This window comes from Varroa destructor, unplaced genomic scaffold (genome assembly GCF_002443255.2).
Source record: "Varroa destructor unplaced genomic scaffold, Vdes_3.0 BEIS01000003.1, whole genome shotgun sequence".
Classification (NCBI taxonomy): Eukaryota; Metazoa; Arthropoda; class Arachnida; order Mesostigmata; family Varroidae; genus Varroa; species Varroa destructor.
In genome coordinates, this window is record NW_019211456.1 from 5,353,507 (window position 1) to 5,377,563 (window position 24,057).

General features: G+C 41.3%; 1 protein-coding gene across 3 annotated transcripts in view; it reads left to right on the top strand.

Annotated features, from left to right (window-relative positions):
• The first annotated feature begins 492 nt into the window (after window positions 1-492).
• Window positions 493-24,057, top strand: part of Ask1 (apoptotic signal-regulating kinase 1) — a 57,277-nt gene continuing 33,712 nt past the window's right edge. For 2 of the 3 annotated variants that reach the window (XM_022796524.2, XM_086982168.1), the window contains exons 1-2: window positions 16,870-17,215; window positions 22,153-22,350. In XM_022796524.2, the coding sequence (XP_022652259.2) occupies window positions 17,138-17,215; window positions 22,153-22,350 (276 nt within the window). In that variant the 5' untranslated portion in view covers window positions 16,870-17,137. Of the gene's footprint in view, window positions 1,956-16,869; window positions 17,216-22,152; window positions 22,351-24,057 lie in introns of those variants that run through there. The other variant, XM_022796523.2, reaches the window with a different exon arrangement.

Here is a 24,057-nt window from a genome sequence, read left to right on the forward strand (position 1 = left end):
ATTGAATCCCTCTTTGCGATTTGCTGTCCATGGCACCAATAAAACTGAATACACGTAGCGTACATTGTGTAATATATCATTATCGATGCTGAAAACGCGTATCAAAAGTCATTAGTTATCTTGCTTCTGCTCGAATTTATTGTGGCTGTTATAAATGTCAGAGTTATTGACCTAGTGATTTTCAATCAGATGCACTGCCACCATGGCGACACCATCCTGTAGCAACTTTCAATCTTCCCGCGCCATGGCGCTGTTGTTTCTATTGCTGACGGCCGATGATTTGTCGGTCGTGCTGCAATTGTTGCGCAGCAGCTGTGGCTTATTAGCTATCTGGCTCATATGTTATATCTACGCACGTAGCCAGTCGCCAACTGGTAGCGCTTGTTCCTAGCTTTTGTTACCTAGCGACGCCGATCAGTGCGGCTGGTGGCTGTTGCAGTCGGTCAGCACTGCCCATTAGACGGAAGCACATTCGATCGCTGCTGCTGCTGCTGCTGCTGTCGTTTATCGTCTTCTCTGCCACGATGTGTGTGAACATTGTGTTGTGTATGCTGGACGCATGCGCTGTCCGCTCGAAGTACAGTAGCACTGGCGGCGGTGGCGGTGGCGGTAACGGCAGCGTCAGCAGACGCGGCAGCGGTTTGCTGATAGCAGAGGCGCGCCGGCGCCAGTGCTAATGCCTGCTCACCGTCCAATTTGCGTGTGCGTATGAGTGACGACCAACAGCGGCAGCGATAGAAGCAAGCGCAACGAGTTGACGACGGCTACGGTACCGATGACGGGCTGTTACTACTGCACCACAATCACGGCGCGGCAGCGACAGTAATGACGGCGGCGGCGGCGGCCTGCCAGTCGGCGTTGGCAGAGGGCAACGCAGTGGTGATCGCAGTGGCGGCTAAAGCAAACGAACAAGCGACGGTGTCGTTCGTGATGTCTGTCTGTTGTCTGCGTGTGTAAGGTATCTCCGAAGGTCCCACACCAATCGCGCAGCAATTGCATGATAAAAATTGCTATAGTAGTCGACACAGTGGCCGCAAAAGTTGCAGTACCAGAAACAACAGCAGTCGCAGTGTCGTCCTGCCAACCAGAGCGAACCAGGGGGCGTCGTGGAAGACAGAGCATCAACAAGTATTCACCGCCACAATATCTCTACGAAAGTTCAGAGCACTTCGGTATCGTCCCGTCGCATCTGCTCCTGTTATTGGTCCTATTGTTTGGGCGTCTGTCCTGGCCCGGTCCAAATACTGTTGACCATCCGCCTACTCGGATTGCGACCCGCAGATGCTGCTGATTAGTGCAGTTGATTTAACTGAAATGGCCGTTTTTGTTCATTGGTTTGTTGGACGTTTACTCAGCTTCTATGAATTGCTCTCTAGGGCATAGCGAAACAGAAAGCTGTGTGTGTGTATGTGCGTATTTTTGTGTATTTGTGTCTGCAAGTCAGCTGTGTTCCCTCCAGGGTCCCGTTGTTCGATCCTACTGAAGATTACGCTGTTACGCATAGATTATCCAGGATTATATATCTGTATATGCATATAGGTTACTACCTGTCGTACTCAACGGGACGATGTGAACGGTGTTATGTTGTATCGTGTTGAAACTAAGCGCAGCAACAATCTCAGCAGATTGCGCCGGAGTAGCTACTTCTGAATGCGGCTGTACACCGGCTGCATATACTCGCACGACGACGCACGCGAAGATCTGTTTTAGTTATTGTCGTCGCTGCATGGGTGAATGCACAAACAGACGGTTCTGGTCCCATTTGCGTACGTGAAGCTCGTTGCTCAAGGCGCGACAGCGGCATGCTGTTGGACCTGCAGTCCAAATACTGAGGATTACTGTGAAATTAGCATTGGTGATTTGTTACACTGCCCGTATGTAAGTCACTGTACACATCCTACTTGAGAGAGCCTGTTTACGAAAAAGGACACGTTGCGGCCGCCTATGCTTAAAAGGTAAGAAGAGATGCGACACGAAAATTTCAAAATGAACAAGCAATAATGGAAAGGAGGTCCGGTTGAATAACAGCTGAGCCACAACTAACAAGAGGAACTAAATTAAGCGATATATGCAAGTTAAGGGGAAACTTCCTCTTGGGGATAAGTTGACATGTTGTTCGGTAGCAAGGGGGTTCATGCTCAAAAAAGTTCAATCATAACGATATTTGCTATCTACACGAGCTTTTCTATACGATTTCCGCCTGTCACTACTATGATTAGTTGTTGGATGGTTTCAGTAGGAAGACGCTGGTGAATTGAGACTGATGGAACTGGCTCTAATGATTACCGGCATCATCAGACCAGGGCAGGTTATAGCAGCTATCATTCAAAGCTGACGGTGCAGGCAGTCGGCGGTATTGTCAACATTTACTTACTGATTTCGCCTATTGTTGTTGTTTAGGCGGCGTACCGCTAATGCTGCTGTTAGCATTAGTGCTCGTGCTACAACCAGTATCACAAACGACACAAGCAGCTGTCGTAGCAGCTGGCTCTTATCTGTTTATAAGGAAACTAGCGCTAATGGGCACCTTGTCCTCACTCAGTCTGGCTTTTGACTTGACCTACGACACTGGAACAATTGGAACCTCGTCGATGTCGCTAAGAGATAAGCAAAAACAATAGAACACGATTATCATATACGTTCGGAACTGAACCAATAGCGGGTACCTCCGTCTGTGTAGATCTGTCTATCTTTATCATTACCTATCTGCGTGTCACCTGATTTAATGGGGCTTTCGGCTGAAATGGAAAATTAGTAGTCCGCTTTAGTTATGGAGGTAAATTAAGTAGCCCGTTGAAGTAAACAAGTGCGTGTTTAAGTAGTAACGCAATAGATAAAATGAAAAAAAGTAACTCCCGTCCTGCGAGTACACGACGTTCTATCTCTGTCTCTATATCTACCTTTAGCTTTCCCTCTCCCTCTCTCTCTCTTTCTGTATGCTGCAGAGTACTTACATGTCGTTGTCGTACATATAGGACTCTCAGAATAAATGAAGACTTGACGAACTGTTTACATAAAAGGGACCACGTTCATCTGCTATCCTGCGTACCCAAAGAAAGCTAGAAGGTAAAACCAAGAACCGAATATGGCGGAGCAGGAGTTTCGAAATGTGAACGAAAATTAACTATTGCTTAATGTCTTTATGTTGGAGGCACCGAATTTTGCCGAATTTATAAGTGTACATGGGGCTGGCGGTTTATGTCAGCGCCAGTGATCATACAATTTTCGATAAAGACATTTTTCGTATTTCACTAACAACGACTGAAGGAGTCAAAACTTAGATTAATAATGTAGATATAATAATAAGGAAATATTAATTATCGTTATGTGCCTCTTGAAGCGTTTTTGCCTTTTTAGTCCTTGGAATCTCTAAACGTATAATTTGTTTCTTTATGGTTAAGATAAAAAATTTATGCATAAATATAGCTAGCAAATTACTTACGAGCCGTAAAAGCAATCCAGGTGACTATATATGTACTATAGTATACTTAATAATGTACAGTATAATAATCATGCTAGCTGTTCTGAAACATTCACTCCTGATCGCAACTAGAATGCGTAAACGGAATGCGGATCACAGTAAAAAATAAAAAGCATTAAATCATAATTTTTTTTCTACATAAGCCGTTTCTACAAACGTATGCTCCATCAAGTCTTATCGTTCAAGTTAATCAAATCAACCTAACGTTTAAGGTAAAAATCCTAACATAATCCAAAGGCAGTCCCCAAAAGGGATCCTAATTTCATTGGGCTTGAACACTATAGATCTGGTAGTGGAAAATGTAATACCTGGGCAGTACCTGGGCAGACCCTGACATACGAACCTCATGTTTCAAGCGAATGCGATCACCCAAAATTATCACTAAAACCTGAGTGGATCGTCGCTGTAAAGGGCATAACGTAAATTGACTTTCTGGAAAATCAGTATATGTTTAATAATAATATGCAGCAGTAGGTCAAGTGAACGCTGTCAGTGTTGACTGGTGTTTACGTTAACCGTCAGTTATTTTTGTCATAATATGAGCAGAGTATAACTGCCACGGGATTCGATAGAGTCGCATTAATGGATTCTTTCTATAGTTTGAGTTTGATTGAAACAGTTATTGTGTACAGTCTTGCAAGGAATACTATTTAGAACGCTCCTTCTATAGAGGAATGGTACAGTCGTCTGATTAAGCCAATTTGACCCATATATTCCCGCGGCCTGACAAGCGCCTATGTGAGTCTCTGTCGAAGTTCAATTAGCTGTGAAAAAAAAAAAGAAAAACATAGTCCCTAACCGTTGCCACGAGTGTCAGTCGAAATAAGACTGTGTATCAGAGCGGCCGCTCGAGAAGCTTTAAGCGTCAACTAAGCTCGTTCTTCGCAGCCTTGTTGGCGTGCAATTCACATTTGGCTACCGTTTGCCAGGAGACATGCTGTTAGAGCTGCACATCGTAGACTTCATTTTTTGTATCAAGACCAGTACTTACTTTAGCTGATCAGATTGTTCCGTTCGTACATTGACACTATACGTAGAAGTCAGCCTCGCAGCAAAATGACCCCACTTAAAAGTTGTTTGAAAAAGCTGCGTCTATGTATTCTTCCGGTGTGACGTTCCGGTGTGCGAAAGATCTGCTATTATGGTCAACCATTCTTTTTTTTTACTAAAAGCCAAACGGAACGCCAACCTAACTATAACCAAGCTAGCTACGGCTGTCGAATGAGACGTCCTTAAGCAATGGCTCTACATCTTAATACCGAAGCACCATATTGACGTAACAGCTATATTGAACAAGCCGGGCAAATGGTTCTGACATTTACGCAATGGCCTTGTAAACTAAGTTAGGGGGAGAGTGACGCTTCTAACTTCCACCGTTGGTCACGTGAAATTAGCCGGCAATGCGAAGCTTTACAGTTGAATATTGATTTTATCTACGTAGATAATATAATCATGAACAATATAAGCATGTGCGAAGAAATTTCGTCTATAGATTCGCCGATTAAAAAAGGGATAATTATGCTAGGTCGGCATGGTGCTCTGTTCCAGTGAAGCTGATTCAACGAAGAAACACAAGCAGGCTGGGAAACTCACCAAGTAACCGATCCAGTGTCTCTACTCAAAACCATCGTTGTAGTGCCTGTCACATATCTCTAGGAATAGCTAGAACAAAGTAATTGCTGTTGGATTAATTTGCCTCCAACCGTACTAGATCTGTCATCAAGAACAAGCGCTCATACAATGACAAGATATAATACTTTTTAGCGGCTCGTACTTAATCTGTACCAGTCTGCATACCTTAGGTTGACCCTTCGATTTCCCAATTGTACGAATGGTGCACAATATTTAAGAGATATTTATCTTAATAGTAAATTGACGTAGTTACGGCACACATCAACCAAATGACCCCGAAATGTTCGTTGATGAAAGGCCGAATACGTCGTGTCTAGTCGATGCGATGCAATCTATGACCACCAAGTATTGATCCATTCTAGCGATGCTATGTAAAATAGAAAAGTTCACCAGCCGCCCTGTATTCATTCATTCATTCATTCTGAATCGATCAAAGAGTCTTATGTATAGAAGAGAAGCTTGGCAAGCGCTTTCCCAGTATATCATTGGAAGACTTGCGGTCCTTTAACTCGGAAACGATCGGGCCAATGAATCGACTCATGATAAAGGTTTTTGTCTACATTATACACATTCAAGACGCACGCAGACGGCTTCAAAGTAGAACTCACACTGCTAGGCCGATCGCTCAGCTGAAACGCCGCAGAGCGTATATATTACAGAACAAAACCTTCCTATAATAAACAGAACAGAAGCGTCTTTCCAAAGGCGACCAAAACCAATAACGACTTTTTTTTGCTCCTAATTATTTATATTTTTCATCGTATAAACTGGTACAAACCCGAATGTGACGGCGTTCTACTCACCCTTTTTGCTGCCGCTGCTGCGACTGACAACTTTAGCTATAATGAAGTAGCCTCAATGTGTTGTTAGGCCTACGAAGATTTGTAGCGCACATATAAATAGTTGATTAGGGGGCTAGCTTAGCAATCGCGACAGCTTTATCTGGCCTTTCCTTGAGAAAAAAAAATGCCTTTCATCTCTGTGATCGAAGCAGAATGTGTCATATGCTCTGTGGCGGCAGCCATGCAACGGTCATCTAGACCACGCCTCTACCTGATATGAGTTGGGAGGGAGAGTCTCTCATCGATTTCTTTTTTGGACAATTATCATGAGTTTGGTAAAACGCATACTGACAATTGCTCAGAAGCTGCATGGTGTACTGATTTGACAGAGTGAATCCCTGCATTCACATGATGAACGAATGATAACATAATAACCGAAAGTAATCATTCTTTTAGCTACGTTAGTTAGGTCATATAGATTAATCTGACTCGTCAAGCCCGCTCACTGCCCTCTATTGCCGAGAACGGATCCGATCATGCCTTCCTGCCGTGCAAAATATAAGATTTCTATTCTATGCCATGTTATACTCTGTAATGACGCTCCCCAGATATAGACAAAACGCACGTATATTAACACCACATCAACTGAATGCGACCAGTCGTTGAATTTATATCTATATATAGTTGCGCCCCCTCGTGTGCCTGTAGCCGTTGCTATTCACGGCGACGGTGGGTGTTAAATACGTTTCTGGACAGCTTGTTTTCTACTCGTCGCTGTTATATAAGTAAGTGACCGCTATCGTTGCTATAGCAGTTTTGTTGTTGCTGCTTTCTGCGGCGCGGAGGGAGTGGAAGGACTGACACACCCATGAACATGGGTTAGTCAGGCACCGCGCCGGCCTTATCTCTAACCTGTCTGGCCGCGCCTTTCCGATCCTTTCGGCTAGGCAGTGCGCCAAGACGACAATCACAGTACTCTGGACTAACTCGAAGCGTTTCTTTTTACCCAGCAATAGAGAAAGCAAGCTCTAGAGTCGTTGCTGTTACTAATGGTGATCGTGGCCTTTTGCGGACGACTGTGCCCTATTGTCTTATGAATTGCTCGCAGCTGCTGTTGCCGCGATCTTCTAAAGGCGCTGATGGTGATGGCAGACATCCTTGGCCCCGTACAAGGCGAGCAGTGCTCAAGTACTCGCTTTAATGTTTCCGCGTTCCTTGCCCACTCGTACGTCTTCACCTTTCCAGTTTACCATCACTAATCGTGACGGCTGGCTGGCCCCAATGGCCGCAGGCGCTGAGGTGTGCAGTTCGATGCGGCGCTAACAGCAGCCATTGCTATCCACAGTCAGCTAGAGTTTTCCTAAGGGCAGCAGACGCAGGCCATACAAATACGATAGTGGTTGACATGACCATAGCGAAGCAAAGTAAACCAGAGCCACCGCAAGAGCGCCAGCAGCGCAGTCGCATCCCTATGATCACGTTTTGATGATGGTGCCGCGTCTTGAAAGCGCACCAGCACGCTCGCGAGCTGCTAAGTCTCGTTAGATATACTAATTCATACGTTTGGCCGTCTGTACTTATTTCAGGAAATACAAAAAAAAAGAGCAGAGAAAAAAACGAGCCACCTAGCGACAACCCTGGTGACTCCTGTCCTGTCTTCATTTGCAAATACCATCCCATGGATAAGTTTCGTGTCCAACCTTTGCCAATAATTAGTTCTCCTCGAAGCTCCATCAAAGAGAATCGTTCAAATGTTTTTGTTTCTCGAGTTTGCACTAGCAGTGCCTTGTTGTCGAATAGTCATGTCAAGACCTCGGAAAGTCTATGTCTGTCCATATCGGTCTCCCCCGTTTTCTCCTTTGCGATGTCTCTGGTGTCTACGATCGACTCCTCCACCGGACCCCCGCACCACTTTGACGTGTCCAGACAATACGGCTACAATTTTCTCAGTATAAATCGCTTTCTGTAAACCTATCTACATATCGAGGAAGGATATATGCCTCTATATGTATAGTACCTTTCGCTGGTTGTTGAGTAACAGCGTCAACACCATTCTGCTTTCCTCGACACATGTATGGTTCGCTTGCTCGCTCATTGCACACCCGGAATATTCCATTAAATTGAAAATCTGTCGTTTTTGCCGAATTTTTTGATAATAGCTATTTTCGGCTGGCAGTGCGACGGGCTGTACCGTACGACCGACGACGACGACAACTACTACAGCGAATCCAGAGGCGCTGAGAGTGCGCCGTCATTCTCGATGGGCGCTGGTCAGCTTGCGGTAGCTAGTGCTGACGTCGATAGAGGCGGTGTGGTTGAATAGCTGCTTACGCTGTGTAATAGCTTGAACCAGCCGTCCAAATCGGTCTTTCCAGTAGAATAGTACTACGAACGATCTTCTGTGGAAGATACGTTTGAAGCTATTAACGGTAATGGCGACAAGAACACAAACAGTCATATGAAATCCACAAGTAAAAGAATGCCAAATAACGACTTTGTCTATGCGTGGTCAACATGGAAAGAGGATGTTTTTAGGCGTTAGCTTTAGATCGACTGCATGCTCCCTCTTGACCGTGCTGGTCATTGGGACGGCAAGGGTTGGATCGCCAGCCTACCAGTGGGCGAAGCGTCATCCCTGCTGTCACGACCATTACTATAATTAGCGGAAGGATCACCTGGCGCGACGGTCGTTATGGACGTTTCTGCCGCTGTAACTGTTACCCCCTGCAATACGCTTCAGCGGCTTGTGGCTGTATATAATGCTACTCTACTATGCGTGCGTGCAACCTGCCTCCTGAGCGAGTAACTGTCAACCAAATGAAACTGCGCATGATGTTCGTTGTAGAAAAAGGCTTCTGAGTGCCAACGCGCTGCTGGGCGGACCTTGTGCAGGCGCCAATGTTGCTGCTGTTGTTGTTGTCAATGGCAGCGGTCGTAGTCAAAGATACTAAACTGAAAACAACTCGATCCCGTTATAGCTAACGAGGGGTAAAAAACCGTCACTTAGAGCCGCTCTCAGCGGCTGAGTTTTAAGTAGAACTCGAGAGCGAGTCGTTATCATTCAAAGAAAGAATGCACAGGATATTCATTAATGTTTGTGAAAACGCTATACAATCCATTGGCTAATAGAATATTACATGTGCGAGAAAGACAAACTGATGGGTGGCATTCGAGTGTCTAATCTAGTTTAGTTATAGGGAAAATAGAAGAAACCTTTTTGCAGGCGTTTTTACCAAGAAATTATTGGTAGCATTTAGTTGTTTTTGTATTGGAATAGTTCAATCGAAAGCTGTCATGGGACGTACGCTTTTAGCACTGTCTTGTGCCAGGCAGTTGACCCCCTACTCCACCTGATAACACCACCGTGTAATCACTGATCAACAGCAAACCCTCGGATGAATGGCACAGAATGAGCCATGGATGTCAATTGCCGCACACAGATACAATAGATCTTGGTACTATTCAAGTAGTACCATATACGCATATGGTTTCACTCGTTTACAAGAGCTTCTTCCTTAGTTTGTGAGAAATGTACACTTTTTTTTTTTATTATAGCCAATTAGATCGTTTGTTTCTTCCACACCTCATGTGGCATAATATAATATACATGTAGCTCTAATGTGCCCTGTGGAGACTGGCAATAGCAGTAATAGAATTTGAAATACTTCTTTGAAATAAGTTGGTAAGCTGTCAACTTCGATCGGTGAAATTCCCAGTTACGGTATTCTCGCCATTGCTGTGAACAATATATCCATTCACTGAAAGGTATCGACTCATACAATGTGTCACTTAAATATTGAAGAAAGCACATTTTTTCCATGGTCGTGGCACAAAGGTAAAAATAGGAGGGTTACGAAAAAAGATAATACATGGACTCCGTGTCTTGTTTTAATTTTTTTTTCCTTAAAGCTAACGTAAAAAAGGGATAATTTCCTTTATTTTCATCCTTAGATCAAAGTCTTCACTATGTTTTCCCGTATAGAACATTATTTGTACATGGTACACTTCGATAGTAAATGTACGCGTATCATACGCTGTAGAACTACTGTCGCAAGATAACATGACGGTTTAGTTTTGACACGTCGTACATACGCTAAAAAAATGACCGCCACAGCGACTAGCGGTTCAACTAGTATTACTATTTAGATTGTGACGTATAAACATTTACATACTAATGATGGTAATGTGTTACCTTAACATTATTATTATTATTCATATAACTGTGGGCTGTGTGTAGCGATTTCGTGACAAATGATGACGAGCAATTGTAAATTTCGCGAATGCGCTGTCGTCCATCGTCATTTACGTATTGAGTGTGACTGAAGAAGCTACATGTATCGTGGCTTCTTCAATCAAGACGTTGATGATGTCGCAGAAAGCTGTTCTTAGCAACTGAAGTTGATGAGGATCAACTCAAGGTACCTTTTGGAAGGAGTTGGCCGGAGTACAATATTTGCTCTTGTTTGTTACGATAAAGAATTCGAAATACAGAATGACCTTTTTGTCACACAAATTATGACATAAGCGAGTTACACAAATTAAGCAATTTGTGAAGTGGGGAATGCTTTGAAGTTTGTCTCCGTTCGCTTTCTTTGTTAACTTTAGTAACAGTGTATACTGAGCATTTTCTTTCGAATAAACCATCACTGGAACTTAAGTTTGCTTATAATATATCCGTCTGTAGATGGTGAGCTCGACTAAACTGGCACGAACTCATGAGGCGTTCCACTGTGGTAACCTACGATGGCTTCTTTTCGCGAGTAACCTAGCGGTCTTTGTTTCCGAAATGGCTATTATTGTAAATAATATGAGATATATCAATTATATTTTCGAGTATTTTCGTAGTATTCAACAACAATTCCGCATAAACGTTAATACAATAGTTACCTTTGTCTTTTATTTGTATAGACATTTTGTCGAGGGCTTTTTAATTCAAATACTGTTTTTAATATAGTAGAATAATCTACCTGTATACGCAATCGATACCAGTCACGTTACGGCTTTCTAATTGCTCCGAACTCTATTGAACACCAATTGCAGGAGTGTATATTCATTAGAGATAAGGCAGATGAATGTTATCATAGCACCTCCGTATACTCCGGACTAGATATTGCTTTACTGTGTTTCATCAGGATCAATGCCAGTAAACACTGAATTAAACTAGAAATAACGTGTCGTTTCCGATTCACTAATGAACATACGTATATGCTTAAGGTGTTAAAGCCCAGACAAAGTAAACTCGCAGCGCTATTTTTGTCCTTTGTCACCTTTTCTGCGTCTGTGTACACTCGTTTCGCTACATCGACAGTTCTATTCATATCATATATACATATACTGTAGAATAGACCTTTGCGTGATCTTACGAGCGAACGTAAACGTAAGCGTCTCCATGTGCATGTGCGTGTTTATCAGCGTAGGTGAAATCTATCGCACGCCGTTCTTTTTTGTGTTTATTTATTTAAGTAGGTTTAGCGTAGTTGTGTGTTTTGATCGCACAGATCGACCGCGTCACTGTCCATTTATCACTAGGCCAGTCCAGTAAGTACCGGTAAACATCAGGTAGTCGCTAGCGAATATATCTGTCATATCTAATACTTACACTCTGTCTCCTACAGCGCAAGCAAACAAGCTGAATAAATAATCTAGGAGAAATCTATTTCTTGCTGTATGTTAGCTACAACCGCTGCAGCTACCTTGACGACGGTCAAGACTGCTCGCAATGGGTTATATGTGCTTTCCGTGCATACAATGCGTTTTCAGATGCATGCGGTACACCTCATTGTACCAATGCCAGTAGCATTGATGGCTGAGGTTTCACAATCCCCATTCGGTCACCGTCATCATTCACAGCCAATAGTCGTAGTAACTGTAGTATTAAGACCTAACTGCCATGTCCCTAGATTGAAAATCACATAATAAGGTAATCTGAGAGTGCGTCATTTTGTGCTTAAGCGAACGAGTTAACTGAGCGAAATTTGACAAAAAATGATAGATCATCGACTTCGCTACCATCGCAATCCGCTGTCAAAGGATCCGTAGCCGCCGGCAATTACATGTATAAATGTTCAGTAATAATGAATCCACCAAAATAGACTGCCAGACACACACACACACATATATATATGAGAAGAACAGGTATGAATCAAAAGCCTATAACGAATTTCGCTGCTATGTCTTCTCCCGGTTCGATGGTACCATTTATACATCAGCTACAATATTATACCCGATATAACGGCAACATACGCAGTATGAGCCTATGAAGTGCTGGCACAAAGAACTATTAATGGCCGCAATTATATTTTATATTCACGAGGTGCGACGGCGATGCAAACGGCTTCTTCTTGCTTCTCTTCGCCCTTTTTCCACTGCTGCTGCTGGCGCCGTCGCTGTCGCTCTGAAGATTCGACGCCAGCTTTCCAATGATACGCTGGTGCCGCATGGAATCGATACTGTGCTAGAATTATAACATCAGAGCGTGGCAGCATCGTGCATCTTCTTGCAGTCCAGTTTCGCTCATTTCCTGCCGGCGTTTGTCTTCAAGCTGCTTTTATTACTACAGCCGGGTTTTTCCCGGACTACGCCCGGGTTTTCTTAAAACTTGCCGCTCAGTTCTTTTTCCTTCTTCTGTGTATGCCTTTTGATTTCTCTTGTTGTCGTCTTCACTAGTGCCTTGTCAGTACACCAGAATCGAGAGGAAGATTCGGGTGTTTTGTTCTGAACACTTTATATAGTTGTCCTGTTTTTTGTGGTTGTACGACCACCACGATCTGGGTCTGCCAATTGGGCAAATACTTTGGTTCGGATAAAGATTCGGTTGTCTTGCAACGTTGAACGAACCTGAACGTCTATCGTCCAGTAGATGTAATAACAGTTGACCCTGTTAGTTTGTGTCTATTTTTGAAAACAATTATTTTCATAGCTTGCACGCTGTTGCCGAACGGTCGACATTTTTCCCCTGCGTATTTTGCACGACGGTGCGTATTCTTCTAGTTTTAGTGAATACAGAATAGCAGTCTACGCCATTTTACGAGCTGGCTTAATTTAGCCGGCCCACAATAGAAGAAAACGGTTTGGAAACGGTAGACGTATGCCCGATGGCTCTATTAAGCGCATGACTATTGCCGTCCTGTATGTATTATGAAATAGTCCGAGCGATAGACGTACCTTTGTTCATTGGCTGCGAGAATGAGTGTTCCTTGATGAAAACTGTGTTTTTTTTTTCTATTTTGCGTCAAAGATACAGCAATGCTTTTGGTGTGAGCCTGCTAAACGTGTAGATATCAACGCTTTTAAGGTATTAATTTCGCAAAGTTCTAAAAAAGATTTTACTGAATTATCAAAGTTAGTGGCCAGCTGGTTTAATTCTATCTAATTCATCATATACGCTATATATACACCATTGGAATTCAAGGCTAATGTACGTTTAACCCAAGACTTTTTGTGTATATTTCTTAGCCTGTTTGATGTGCTTCGATGTTTTTTTTTAATCACCATTATGTTAAGGCGCATTGTTATTAATAAAACAAGTCGTAATACTACCCGAAAGTGAAAATGAAATTATAAACGTGTTGACACAAACCAGACGATCACACGGATTACGCACTTTGATCAAATCTGAAGCTCTATGCTGTTCTTATCTGTGTTGTCTCGTTTATCTCGATCGTCCAATGGAGAAAAAGCGATGTTTAGATCGCTTCTTAAGCGTTTTGTCGGCCGCTTCAAGGGATTGCTATCAGTCTGTCGATATTGTCATTCTTTTACATTTAAACGAGCGCGGTCAGTCTGATATTTGTATATACATAACCCGTAACTACGTAACCCGTGTGAATAACTAAGAAATATATTATAGTTAAATTTTAGGATAATAAAACTAAACTATCAGAGGTTTCTTGACTGCGTCGAGTTTTGGTTCGTGTAAACATCGAGAAAAAGCGACGTGTCGGATCAATATCAGCAGAAATACCTTTATATGAGCATCCGGATTGTAATCAGATCTTTACTAAGAGGAGTCGTCTACGTTGCCAGAGAGTGACTAAGATTAGTCCCCGTTACTCCACTAGACGTTAACCTGAACAAACATATTAAAGCTATCGTAACAGATATCCGACTATATGCCTTTAAGTTTCATTAATTGCTCTCAACTATGAAATTTACGCACCGTTACGTATTGTTCAATTGTAAGAGGACCATATTTTGTGAAATGTTTTATTGGCATAGACCGAGGGAAGCTTATGGATCATGTACCGAAGAATGTTAAAAAAAATGGCATATAATAACGACAGCAGTGTTATTCAGGCTCGTTTACCTTCACGTTGTTCAGAAATTGCTGTTTTTCAAAATATCTAGTGGAAGAAGTAGTTTTTAACTTGCTGATGGTATAAAAACGCTTAATGCAACTGGCATTTCTTGAAGTTTAATTTATAAAAAAAGAAAAAAAAACGTCAGTTATTGATTTTTTCGTGTATGTGATGCTTCTTCATATTCGATCATTTCCCTATTTTTCTACAGCAACAGCTACGGTATCGTTTGCTTTCTTTCCAAATGGGTAATCTTCTCTGACCGCCACATTGCCCGTATGCAAGGATCTTCCAGCAACTAGCGCGGTGCTAAAGATGAGATCGATTGTCGTGAATAGCAAGAACTTTTCGAAGTCAACACGCATTGGACCGGCTCGTTTGAATACTTTCAATATACCGTTATTGTGTACCTGAAAGAGAAAGTACATTAATAGCGACGAAGTGGCTACTCGACCACTGAATGATTTTACGCGCGTTATAAACCTTATTCTTTTTATCTCTCTTTTTTATGCCAGCTAAATAAACTATCTTTCTCACTCACTCACTCGCTTTCTTTGACTATATAGATATATAGCCTTGTAAATTGTGCAGAGGATGGTCGAACGTTTTTGTTACCGCAAAAAGGCATGAATAAAAGTCGTGTATCTATGCGATTATACTGTTGCTTGCTACATGCGATACAGAAAAACGAAGACAGATGTATTGATTTCATCGTTTCATTCAATACGGAGCCAACAGAAGTTCCCACAAGCCAGGCCTTACTAGACAAGCCTTCACTAAAGGATTTATTAAACGTCTGCCATAGTTTCCTTTACTTTGTTTGTTCCACGCACCGCAGTACTTTCCTATCCCAAGCATCCAATATTTACGTGTAGTTAATATTCGATCCGTAAAATTTACGTCTGAAACGAGACAGTTCAATGTTCTTCTGAGGTGTTTGGAATGGAAATCATCTATTATGTTATACTCGTTAATTTTAATGATCGAAAAGATAGTACAACGTTGATTATATGTTTTTTTACGAAAACTTCCAAAACCCAGGGTTTTTTATGAATTGTTAGACATACAAATCTTGTTATGTGAACAGAATGTGTATACAAAAATTACTTAAATTTTAACTATATTAATTTTGATCTTATAATAACTGGAATCCTAGGTAATAGTAATTCTGCTAGCTTTCTGATTTCATCTCAACCTAATGGTGGTCCAAAGCCGATCATGACGTCGTGGGCGATAAAAGCAGCCCAATAGATTAACTTGGTCGCTAATATACTATATTATATGTCACTTTTTCGTCTTGCTCTTGAAACTAAGGTCTACCTTGTGATGTTCGTGATTAGTGGAGTTTGCAGGAAAAACACCTGTATCTACTTCATGAGAAAAGCTGCGAAAGAATAGGTTGCCAGTACATGACACATAAATATTTGGTCATCCTGGCCGTCCATAATAACCTGGGGTTAGTTCCTTTTTATGTTTAATTGAAGTGAGCTCAGGGCAGAACGTTGCTCATTGGATTTACATACAGCATGCGTACTTGCTCGTGCCTTGAGTAATTCGTATCTAAAAAAACTCAGGTCTGCAATTTATAAATTTGTAAATATTTTAAAAAGTGCACGATTCCGATTGTTTATAGCTATTTGCATTAGTAATCGGTTAGATACTTTGCGTAGAACGCTTAAGTCGAGGGCGAAGTGGCACTGCCAATGCGGTACTGGGAAAGGCATATAAGATTTGGTAAGACCTGATCGATACGAAACCCATTTCAGGTGTATCCGCGACAATGGGCGTTGCTTCAAGTTTATTTGCACCATAATGTTTGCTTCGTAATGTCTAGTGTATGATCCCTATGTGGCGACTTTGCAGAGCTTATTCCTAAGAATCTCTCGATTAAGTAATATAATTTACTCTGTAGTTGCTTGTGCGTACTGTGAAATAAGTAATTTCGAGTCGCTTCTCTTTCCTTTTTTCCCCTTGCCTGTTTTCTCTCAGTATAATTCGTAATCGAGCATCGTTCAGAGCACTTAAAACTAACAATGTTAGATTTGTTGCTGCTACTTGTAGTTTCCTCCATCAGTACGGCTTCTTATGACCCTGGCTACAGTTGACTATTCATAATCAACAGCGTCTGCCACTCGGAGGCTGTAGGCCATATAGAGATCGGTGGAGCGGAACAGCCTTGAAATGGAATAAAAGCTACACTTAAGTAAAAAAAACTTTACATTACTAAAAGAAATTGAAACACCAAAAAATACTAAAGACACTATATGTGTACCCATGTATTGCCCAAAACGTTAATACTCATATTTAAGTAATAAAATGATTTCATTCTGTACTACATATAGGGCGATTTGAAAAGCGCGGCAGTCGGTCTTGAAAAAGCCGCGCTTGAAATTGGATTTTGGCGCGATACACAAGAAGAAACAAGTTCTGGAAGCTGATTTTGACGGAATTGCAAACTCTAGCAATTTCACATATGCTTTCCTAACTTTAAAATTACGCTCGATGTATATTATTATATTTATTTCTGCTTGTGGATAGGGTTCTTTCTCGTATCTTTACCGCGTTTTCCATCTTTTTCCACAAAATCTTTTCTCTCTCTCTCTCTCTCTCGCTACGATTCATCAATATTGTGTCGCATTCTTTGATAATGTTATATCTTACTGTGTAAAAATTGCAGGAAATGCCATTCGCATGACGACCTGGCCACAGAGCCTGGAGGCCATAGTGCCAAGCGGGCGAGCGTGGCCGCACTGACGGCGATCCCTGGCCTCGCAGCATCTTCGGGAGCGAGCGGCCATTTAACAGCAGGTGGCTTCCTTGCAGCAGCTGTTGCCGCGATTGGCGGTAACAACCACCACTCAACGGTAGCGAACAATAGTAACAGTCATACTAACAACAACAGCAGCAACAATAACAACTACGGCCCCAACATCAACAACGTTACAATGGATTACGACAAGTCGCAAGGTTCGTCGACTGCTACGACGGTAGCAAAAATGGAAGTTGTTCTGCTAATAGACCTGGTATGCCAGTTTGCCACACGGATGGATCAACGGTTCGCCCTTGGTTCTCTTTACAATCTTTAGCGTGCATAATAATATAGTAGTCCGATCTGCGTCAGGTATTATTATACAGAACTTGAATTTCATATGATCGGGAGGCTAGATTAAGAATGAACACAATTCTTCCGCGTAGAAAAAAAAGGTCTTATATTTAGTTATGTATAGGTTTAATATTTTGATATGTTTCATTAAATCTGGCTGTTGACAAAAAGAAAAAACAACTAATGCTAGCAAATGTCTAATTGTGAAGGTCCGTTCCCCTCTCGTTGTTCTTAGAAATCCTCTGAGGGTCTCTTCTCTGAAATGATGGAATTTATAGCTTCAATCCTATTCTGAATCATTAGCTTTGGTCATTCACATAAAAAGAACATTCTAGGGAGCTAGATCCGCTTTAGACTTCGGGGGGGAAACGAGACAGCAGTTCGCAATATATTTTGGAATAAGTGACTCAACCCGGCTCAGTAAAATAATATAAATCACCTGTTACCTAAACTAGTTTTCCATTGTTACAACTTCGTATGATTTATGCTCACATTATAGCAACTTTATCTATTATACCGTTCTGAATAAACCGATGTAAGTGCCGGAGGTATAAGTATCTCTGACTTATTGCCAAGTGAGTGGAAAGAGTCCTTCATTATAATTAGATGCTCGACGTTTTCTACAATCAACTCTTCTCGATTGTTATCCTCTTTTTTTACCATAAAAATCCCTATTTAGAATCAAGAAGGAAAATGAATTACACAGAAAGTTTTTGAGACCTTTAAGCCGTGGTTAATCCCCCGCACAGTTGCGTTTTGACTTGAATGTAGATTGGATAGACCCGTAGTCTCTAATCTAAAGTGGAGCCTGTGGGTGTCGCTGGGTATCATTGGATCTCCGTTGGAGTAAAACGCCGACCATCGCTCTCTTTTAACGGCCTTTCTTTTAGCGCTTGACCTGCATTATGCGTGCGCTGCGTAATACTTTGCCAAAGTTTGTTCAAACCATCTGATATGAATCTAATTTTCAGTTTGGCGCCCTTGCTGTTATATTTGTCCTACTTCACTACTCCCCCTAACTCAACTAATTATCTTTATTGTCCCGCTGCAGTTTTCTAATAATCCTGTTTCTGCACTTAGGTCTACAACTGATTTATTTTACCAAAACTATTTAATTATTTTAATTTAGATATGCACAGACATATATCAAATGTGATTTTCCCTAAAGGCGATTCTGAACATAAAACATGAGACATCTGTATAATGGACATATATACTACATAGAAAGATTATTTGCCTTATTTAATATAATATTGAAGAATCAGTTTGGCCTATTCGCTCCGTTGCTGTGGTATTAGCCTTTATATAAATACAGGTGGAACGTTTCGAAATCATCGAAATTTTATAAGTTTCATCTTAGACTATGTTCAAATAAAGGAGATATCTCAACGAAATCCTTTGCATGTGTTATCAGTGTTTTTTTTCGGTAGCCATCATTCACTAATATTATATATTCAATTCTGGATTTGAACCATTGGCTAGTTATTTTCAATACTCCTTCTTTATTCTACAAAGAACTTTTTAGCAGAACCGTTGCGCCAAGTGATATTTGTAGCTATTACCTGGTTTAACTATTGCTCAAATAAGCAATAAATTAGTCGCAGGCCAAAGGTTCAAAAATACGAGAGTTCAAAATGGCCAGTAAATACAAACGACGTAAAAAGGAAAAACTAAAAAGATTAACTGTTGGAGTTTATCTAGATGACTTAATTGGCATTTGTTACAATGCTCTTCGTAACTACCGTTAATTTCTATGTAAAAATCCAGGTGTATCAAAAGGGGTTTTTGGGTCCTTTTGATTAATTTTTGAACCCTTAAAATGTGAAGTCAAATGAGGATTCTCGATTTGAGCCTTGAAACTCTCCCTTGGGTTTTCCAAGAGCCACATGAAAACTGGCAATAATGTGAACCATCAACCTCAGCCTAAACGAATGTTTATAATCTTGATGACGGTTAGTTCCGCGTGAGCTGGCTTTTCGTCGCTGACAAGAATAGCGAATCAATGCATGCCTACAATAAAGAGGCCGCAGAAATTTGTCTGAATTTTAATGAATCAGCTTGTATGTACGAGCAATTCTTTTATAATTATTCTTATGGCATGCCTAATGGCGGTACCGGACGTAAAGCTGGAAATATATATTAATTCTTTTACAGTCCCCGTGATTACGCAGTGAACCTGTGTTCTTTTATCTGCTTGTTAAACTTAGGAACACGTGGTGGAATAATTTCGAGTTTGGACGTGGACACGCCGTGTTGTTTCATGCCGTTTGAACTAATATTTAACAGCTTAAACAGCGGACGTCATTTTTTTAAAATGTTTTTAAAAAACATTTTACTAGTGTTCTTATAGACAACTGTTTTCTGTTTTATTATTAAAACTTAGTCAAACAAATTTTAGATAGTGGCAAATGATGCCTTTGTAACGGCGCTATGATGACCCAATCAAAGCTAACATTGTTTCAGATAGAGGGTCTACCGCCTCTCTATTAGAAATTGTCGTATATTTGCCAGGAAGCGCCAATTTACATGAAAGTCTATGAGAAAGTTTTTGAACTATTCATCTCAAACATTTGGTTAGGTACGAAACTTTGTTTTTTTCAGACATGTAATTTTCACTACGGTCCCTTCTTATCAACTAAAGCTTTTTTTTCACAAAAAAATATATTAGAGACCTGTTGAGCCTTTTTTCATATACATAAATGACCATATAATGACCATATAATAATTCGAGACATATAGTGGTGTCCTATTGAAGGTATACCATCACCTCTCTATGTTTCTAGTTTTACGTTCGACATCGCTATGTTGGCGTTATTGGACCAAACGGTTGGCTCCCAGCACGAAACAAAGTGTGTCGATGTCCGGATTCGAACCTAGACCATAACATGTCCCCAGTTTCATACAGTATCCACACAGTATGTAGTTGGAATAGTTTTGTATGGGGAGTGATCGGAAGTGGACCGAATCTGTTTTACATAGCTCATATCTGCATCTGACCAGCGTTTTCGTGCTAAATACCTCATTGCTTCGGTTGGTACGACCGAAAAGCGCATTAGCGGCTGATTACCTCGAACAGAGAGAGCTGTGCAACAAATGGACAAAATACCGATTGTTACTGTAGTAGTGATATTATTCGCAGATAACAGGGGCGAAACACACGAGTGATGGCGATTAGTTGCATAGGAAATGACTTTTGTGAGACTCGTTTCGTTAAATCAAATTTAGATAATCCCATAGTCCAAATTTTCCCATAGTAATTGAGCTGACATGAAGCTAACTTAACGATTTGATACTAAAAATAGGACAAAGCCTAACCAGGAAGTTCTCAGCATGCTTTTCCTGCAACCTGACATTAAAAAGCCTGGTCATATATTTCAGACATTTCTTTCATGCTTCTTATTTTCGTTACGGTTTTTCCAATCCTATTTTCTGTTTGTGTTCGATAAGAAATTGAATAGTTTATGCTTTTCCAATGTAAGTAAGAAACTATGTGGAACGTTTATTTTTTTCCCGTATCGGACTAAGGCATGTATCGTTAGCTTTTCCTATCGTTCGTTTTGAACTCTGGCAGATCTTCTGAAACAATTAACCAGGAGCATTTGTAAACCATAAAGAGGAGTTTTTCAGTATTTCTAAATTCCTGCTATCATTTATATACTGCGAAGCGAAATATTCTCCTAGTCAATGTGGCCGACAAATTTGCTGATGATCGGTATATAATGTACAGATATAGTACTCTACGATTTTTAATTTCAAGACAATGAGAATTGTTAATTCAACGCAGATATAATTATCGATTCGGTTAGAATGCATTTTGCCTTAGCAGGAAAGTCCTGAACTAAATTCTCTGCCTCTTCGTTCAGTTTAATGCTTAAACAGTTGTCAAGTTAAATATAAACAAGATCTTTTAACCGTCTAGAATTTTTGTGAATTTTAACGAGACCAGAATCTCTTTGCAGAGAAAAATAATTTTTCAAAGACTATTTCCTCTCTATATTGTGCTGTACTAAGGATTATAATGATACGAGCAATTCTATTATTTATCATTCTTCCAATTCTAGCCGTGAAATTCTTATACTACGGACGCTGTCTAGTGATTTTTTTCACTTCATAATTTTACCTGGTATTACTAGTTTACAAAACAGACACGCTTTTGCTTTCTACAAATACTTAAAGGCTAGAGATTACCTTGCACTCAGGTAAAGGGAAAAGGAACGTAAGAGACGTTTACTAGCGCGAGACAAAGCAACCGGCGAAAGCTTTGCGGCAATTCTCAGTATAATATCATGAGGTTAGAAGAAAGCGCTGCTTAAGATCCTAGGTTACGTTTTTTGCGTGCCCGCAAAAAATATCCTCACCCATCATTGCCTCATCCTAAAATGACAGCGTCTCTTTTTTACTGTAAAAGAACTAGAGCTTTGTTAAATTTTGTCATCCTTAGGCAGAAAAAGCGACAGTACCCATCCACAGAAGGACATCGCATCTATGCGACATTAGTGTTGAGCGAATGATCGCGTTAAGTGTACACTGTAGTCCATAGGTCACTGGTCACGAGTGTTCTTTTTTAGGCATTATTATTATTGATAGAATTCATCCAGAAGTTTCAAACAAACGAAATAGTCAAATACTTGACAGAAAACCTATCCAATACACGACACTCTATCTGAAACAATTTACACTCGCTATTCTACAATGGGAAAGGCAAATTGCTTTACAGAAAATTCATCCGACGAGATGAACCAGTGGAAAAGCGCAACTACGGACAGTGTAAAACGCACTTTTAGATCTCTGAATTGCCTCAACATATTAAAACTTCACTAACGCATTGTTCCGCCTATTCAAACGTTGCTTCAATAGGAAACACGTCATCCGGAGTGGGGTGACTCCAGTAACCGTCTGATTGCTCAGGAGGAGATTCGGCGAGCATGCCGAGCTGCTGGGGCCACACTTCGAACGATTGACTTGCGAGACCTTGGGCATCAGGAGAGACCTTCAGGAGAAATTCAGGAACTTTTTTACCAGGCGGACGTCGCTATCGTAGATATCACCATCCGGGTATGTTATTGTCATAACTCGTTCATATAGCTCAGCAAGTTTCAGCTAGTGCCTGATAAGCGTCGGTCCGACTTTCTCTTAGGCCATACATGCTGCGCAAGGTATTCACGTTGTCGATTATCAATACGACATCGCTGTCCGGTTGAAAATTCATTTAATATTTCACGTGGGCAATCAATGACAAATAGCTTTTTTTGAAACCATTTGAAATGACCGTAGGCGACGCTTCCAATAGATAGCGTTCTGTCGGCACGTTTCTACCAGTTCCCACAGCGTAAATAGTATAGAGATTGCGTACCGGGTAAGCAGCGCGTGTCCGCAGTTCTGGCCACGGTGTGGTAACTATTCCGCGCAATAGATTTGTCACAAACAATTAGCGGCTATCGATTCTCGTATCCAGTCGTTGTGGTGAGCTTGCGTTGTTCTCGTTGATTACTTACGATTTTGTATGACATCAGTCGAGTCGCTCTAGACCCGACCCGACCCGACTCGGCTGGTGAATACCGAGCATCGAATACGAGCCTATTCATAGAAATTAGCTCAAAACGGTATTTGCTGTACGTAGAAAGGAGACTGTCTCAATACCACTTAGCTTTGTCTGGCCTGCGGCCTTGGTAATTACGAATAATAACGGAGGACATAAAATACATCATGAGCAAATATTACCAAGTACTGACAGGCATATTATGTCGCAGTTTGTAATCGTGGTAAGTTAGACACTCATTAAATAAACACACGGTTATTGTTACGTATACCAGAATCGAGTGACTTTCGCTGCTCGACTTGTGCAGCGACACGCAGCACGATACGTGTACAACGGCTTACTCCTACCGATGAACACCATCTCCTCTCGATGACTTCAGTCGGATGCTTAAGCGCCTGCTGGCGACGTTTCTGCCGAGTTAGCAACAATATTACTTAAATACACGTTTGCAATGAAGACAAACGCTACTTGTGGACATTATAGCTAAGAGCTATCAATAGAATGATTCCTAGATGGTCCTTAACAAGACTAGGCTTGCTTGGTCAGGACACCTATGGCCTGCTATTTCAGCAGTGTGGCTGAAACGAACTAAGCAACTGATCCTGTGTCCAAGTCTTGCCGAACGACCGATTATCGACGATCGGCCAGGCTGTGACGCATGCTTTGTGTAAATATCGATTAGTGTGGGTGAGAATGACTGTTGTTATTGTTATTATGTTACAGGTATATATCTAAAGTATCTATCAGCGATTAAGAGTATGTTGGTTTTATAAGTAAAAGCTTTTTACTGGTTCATCAGTTGGCCTCTGTATGTGATTGTTAAGATTTAGTACGCGTCACTTAACGAAGAGCTCACCAATGATAATCAACCACACTGGGTTTACGCTAGCCAATTAGACATCACGTCACTGCTGTAGTTGTTCTTTAGGCGTGTCCGCGTGCTTTTTACTTTGGACTAATCTTTAAAGTTGATTCGTAGCGTTCAGCGAACGGTGATCAAAACACGAATTAAGAGTGGTCGAGTATCGCCGTTTCGTTGTCGTTGGGCCGCAACAGACGCTAGTGCCTCCTCAAATGCCCATCAACCAAGTACTGCCATATCATAGTGCAGTAATTGTCTTTACTTGCTCGAAATCTAGTACTTCTTTTCATTATATATTTTACTTATGTTTGTTGTCAAGTAGAACGGGACAAGGATGGGACTGAAGACGATTGAGCGGTAC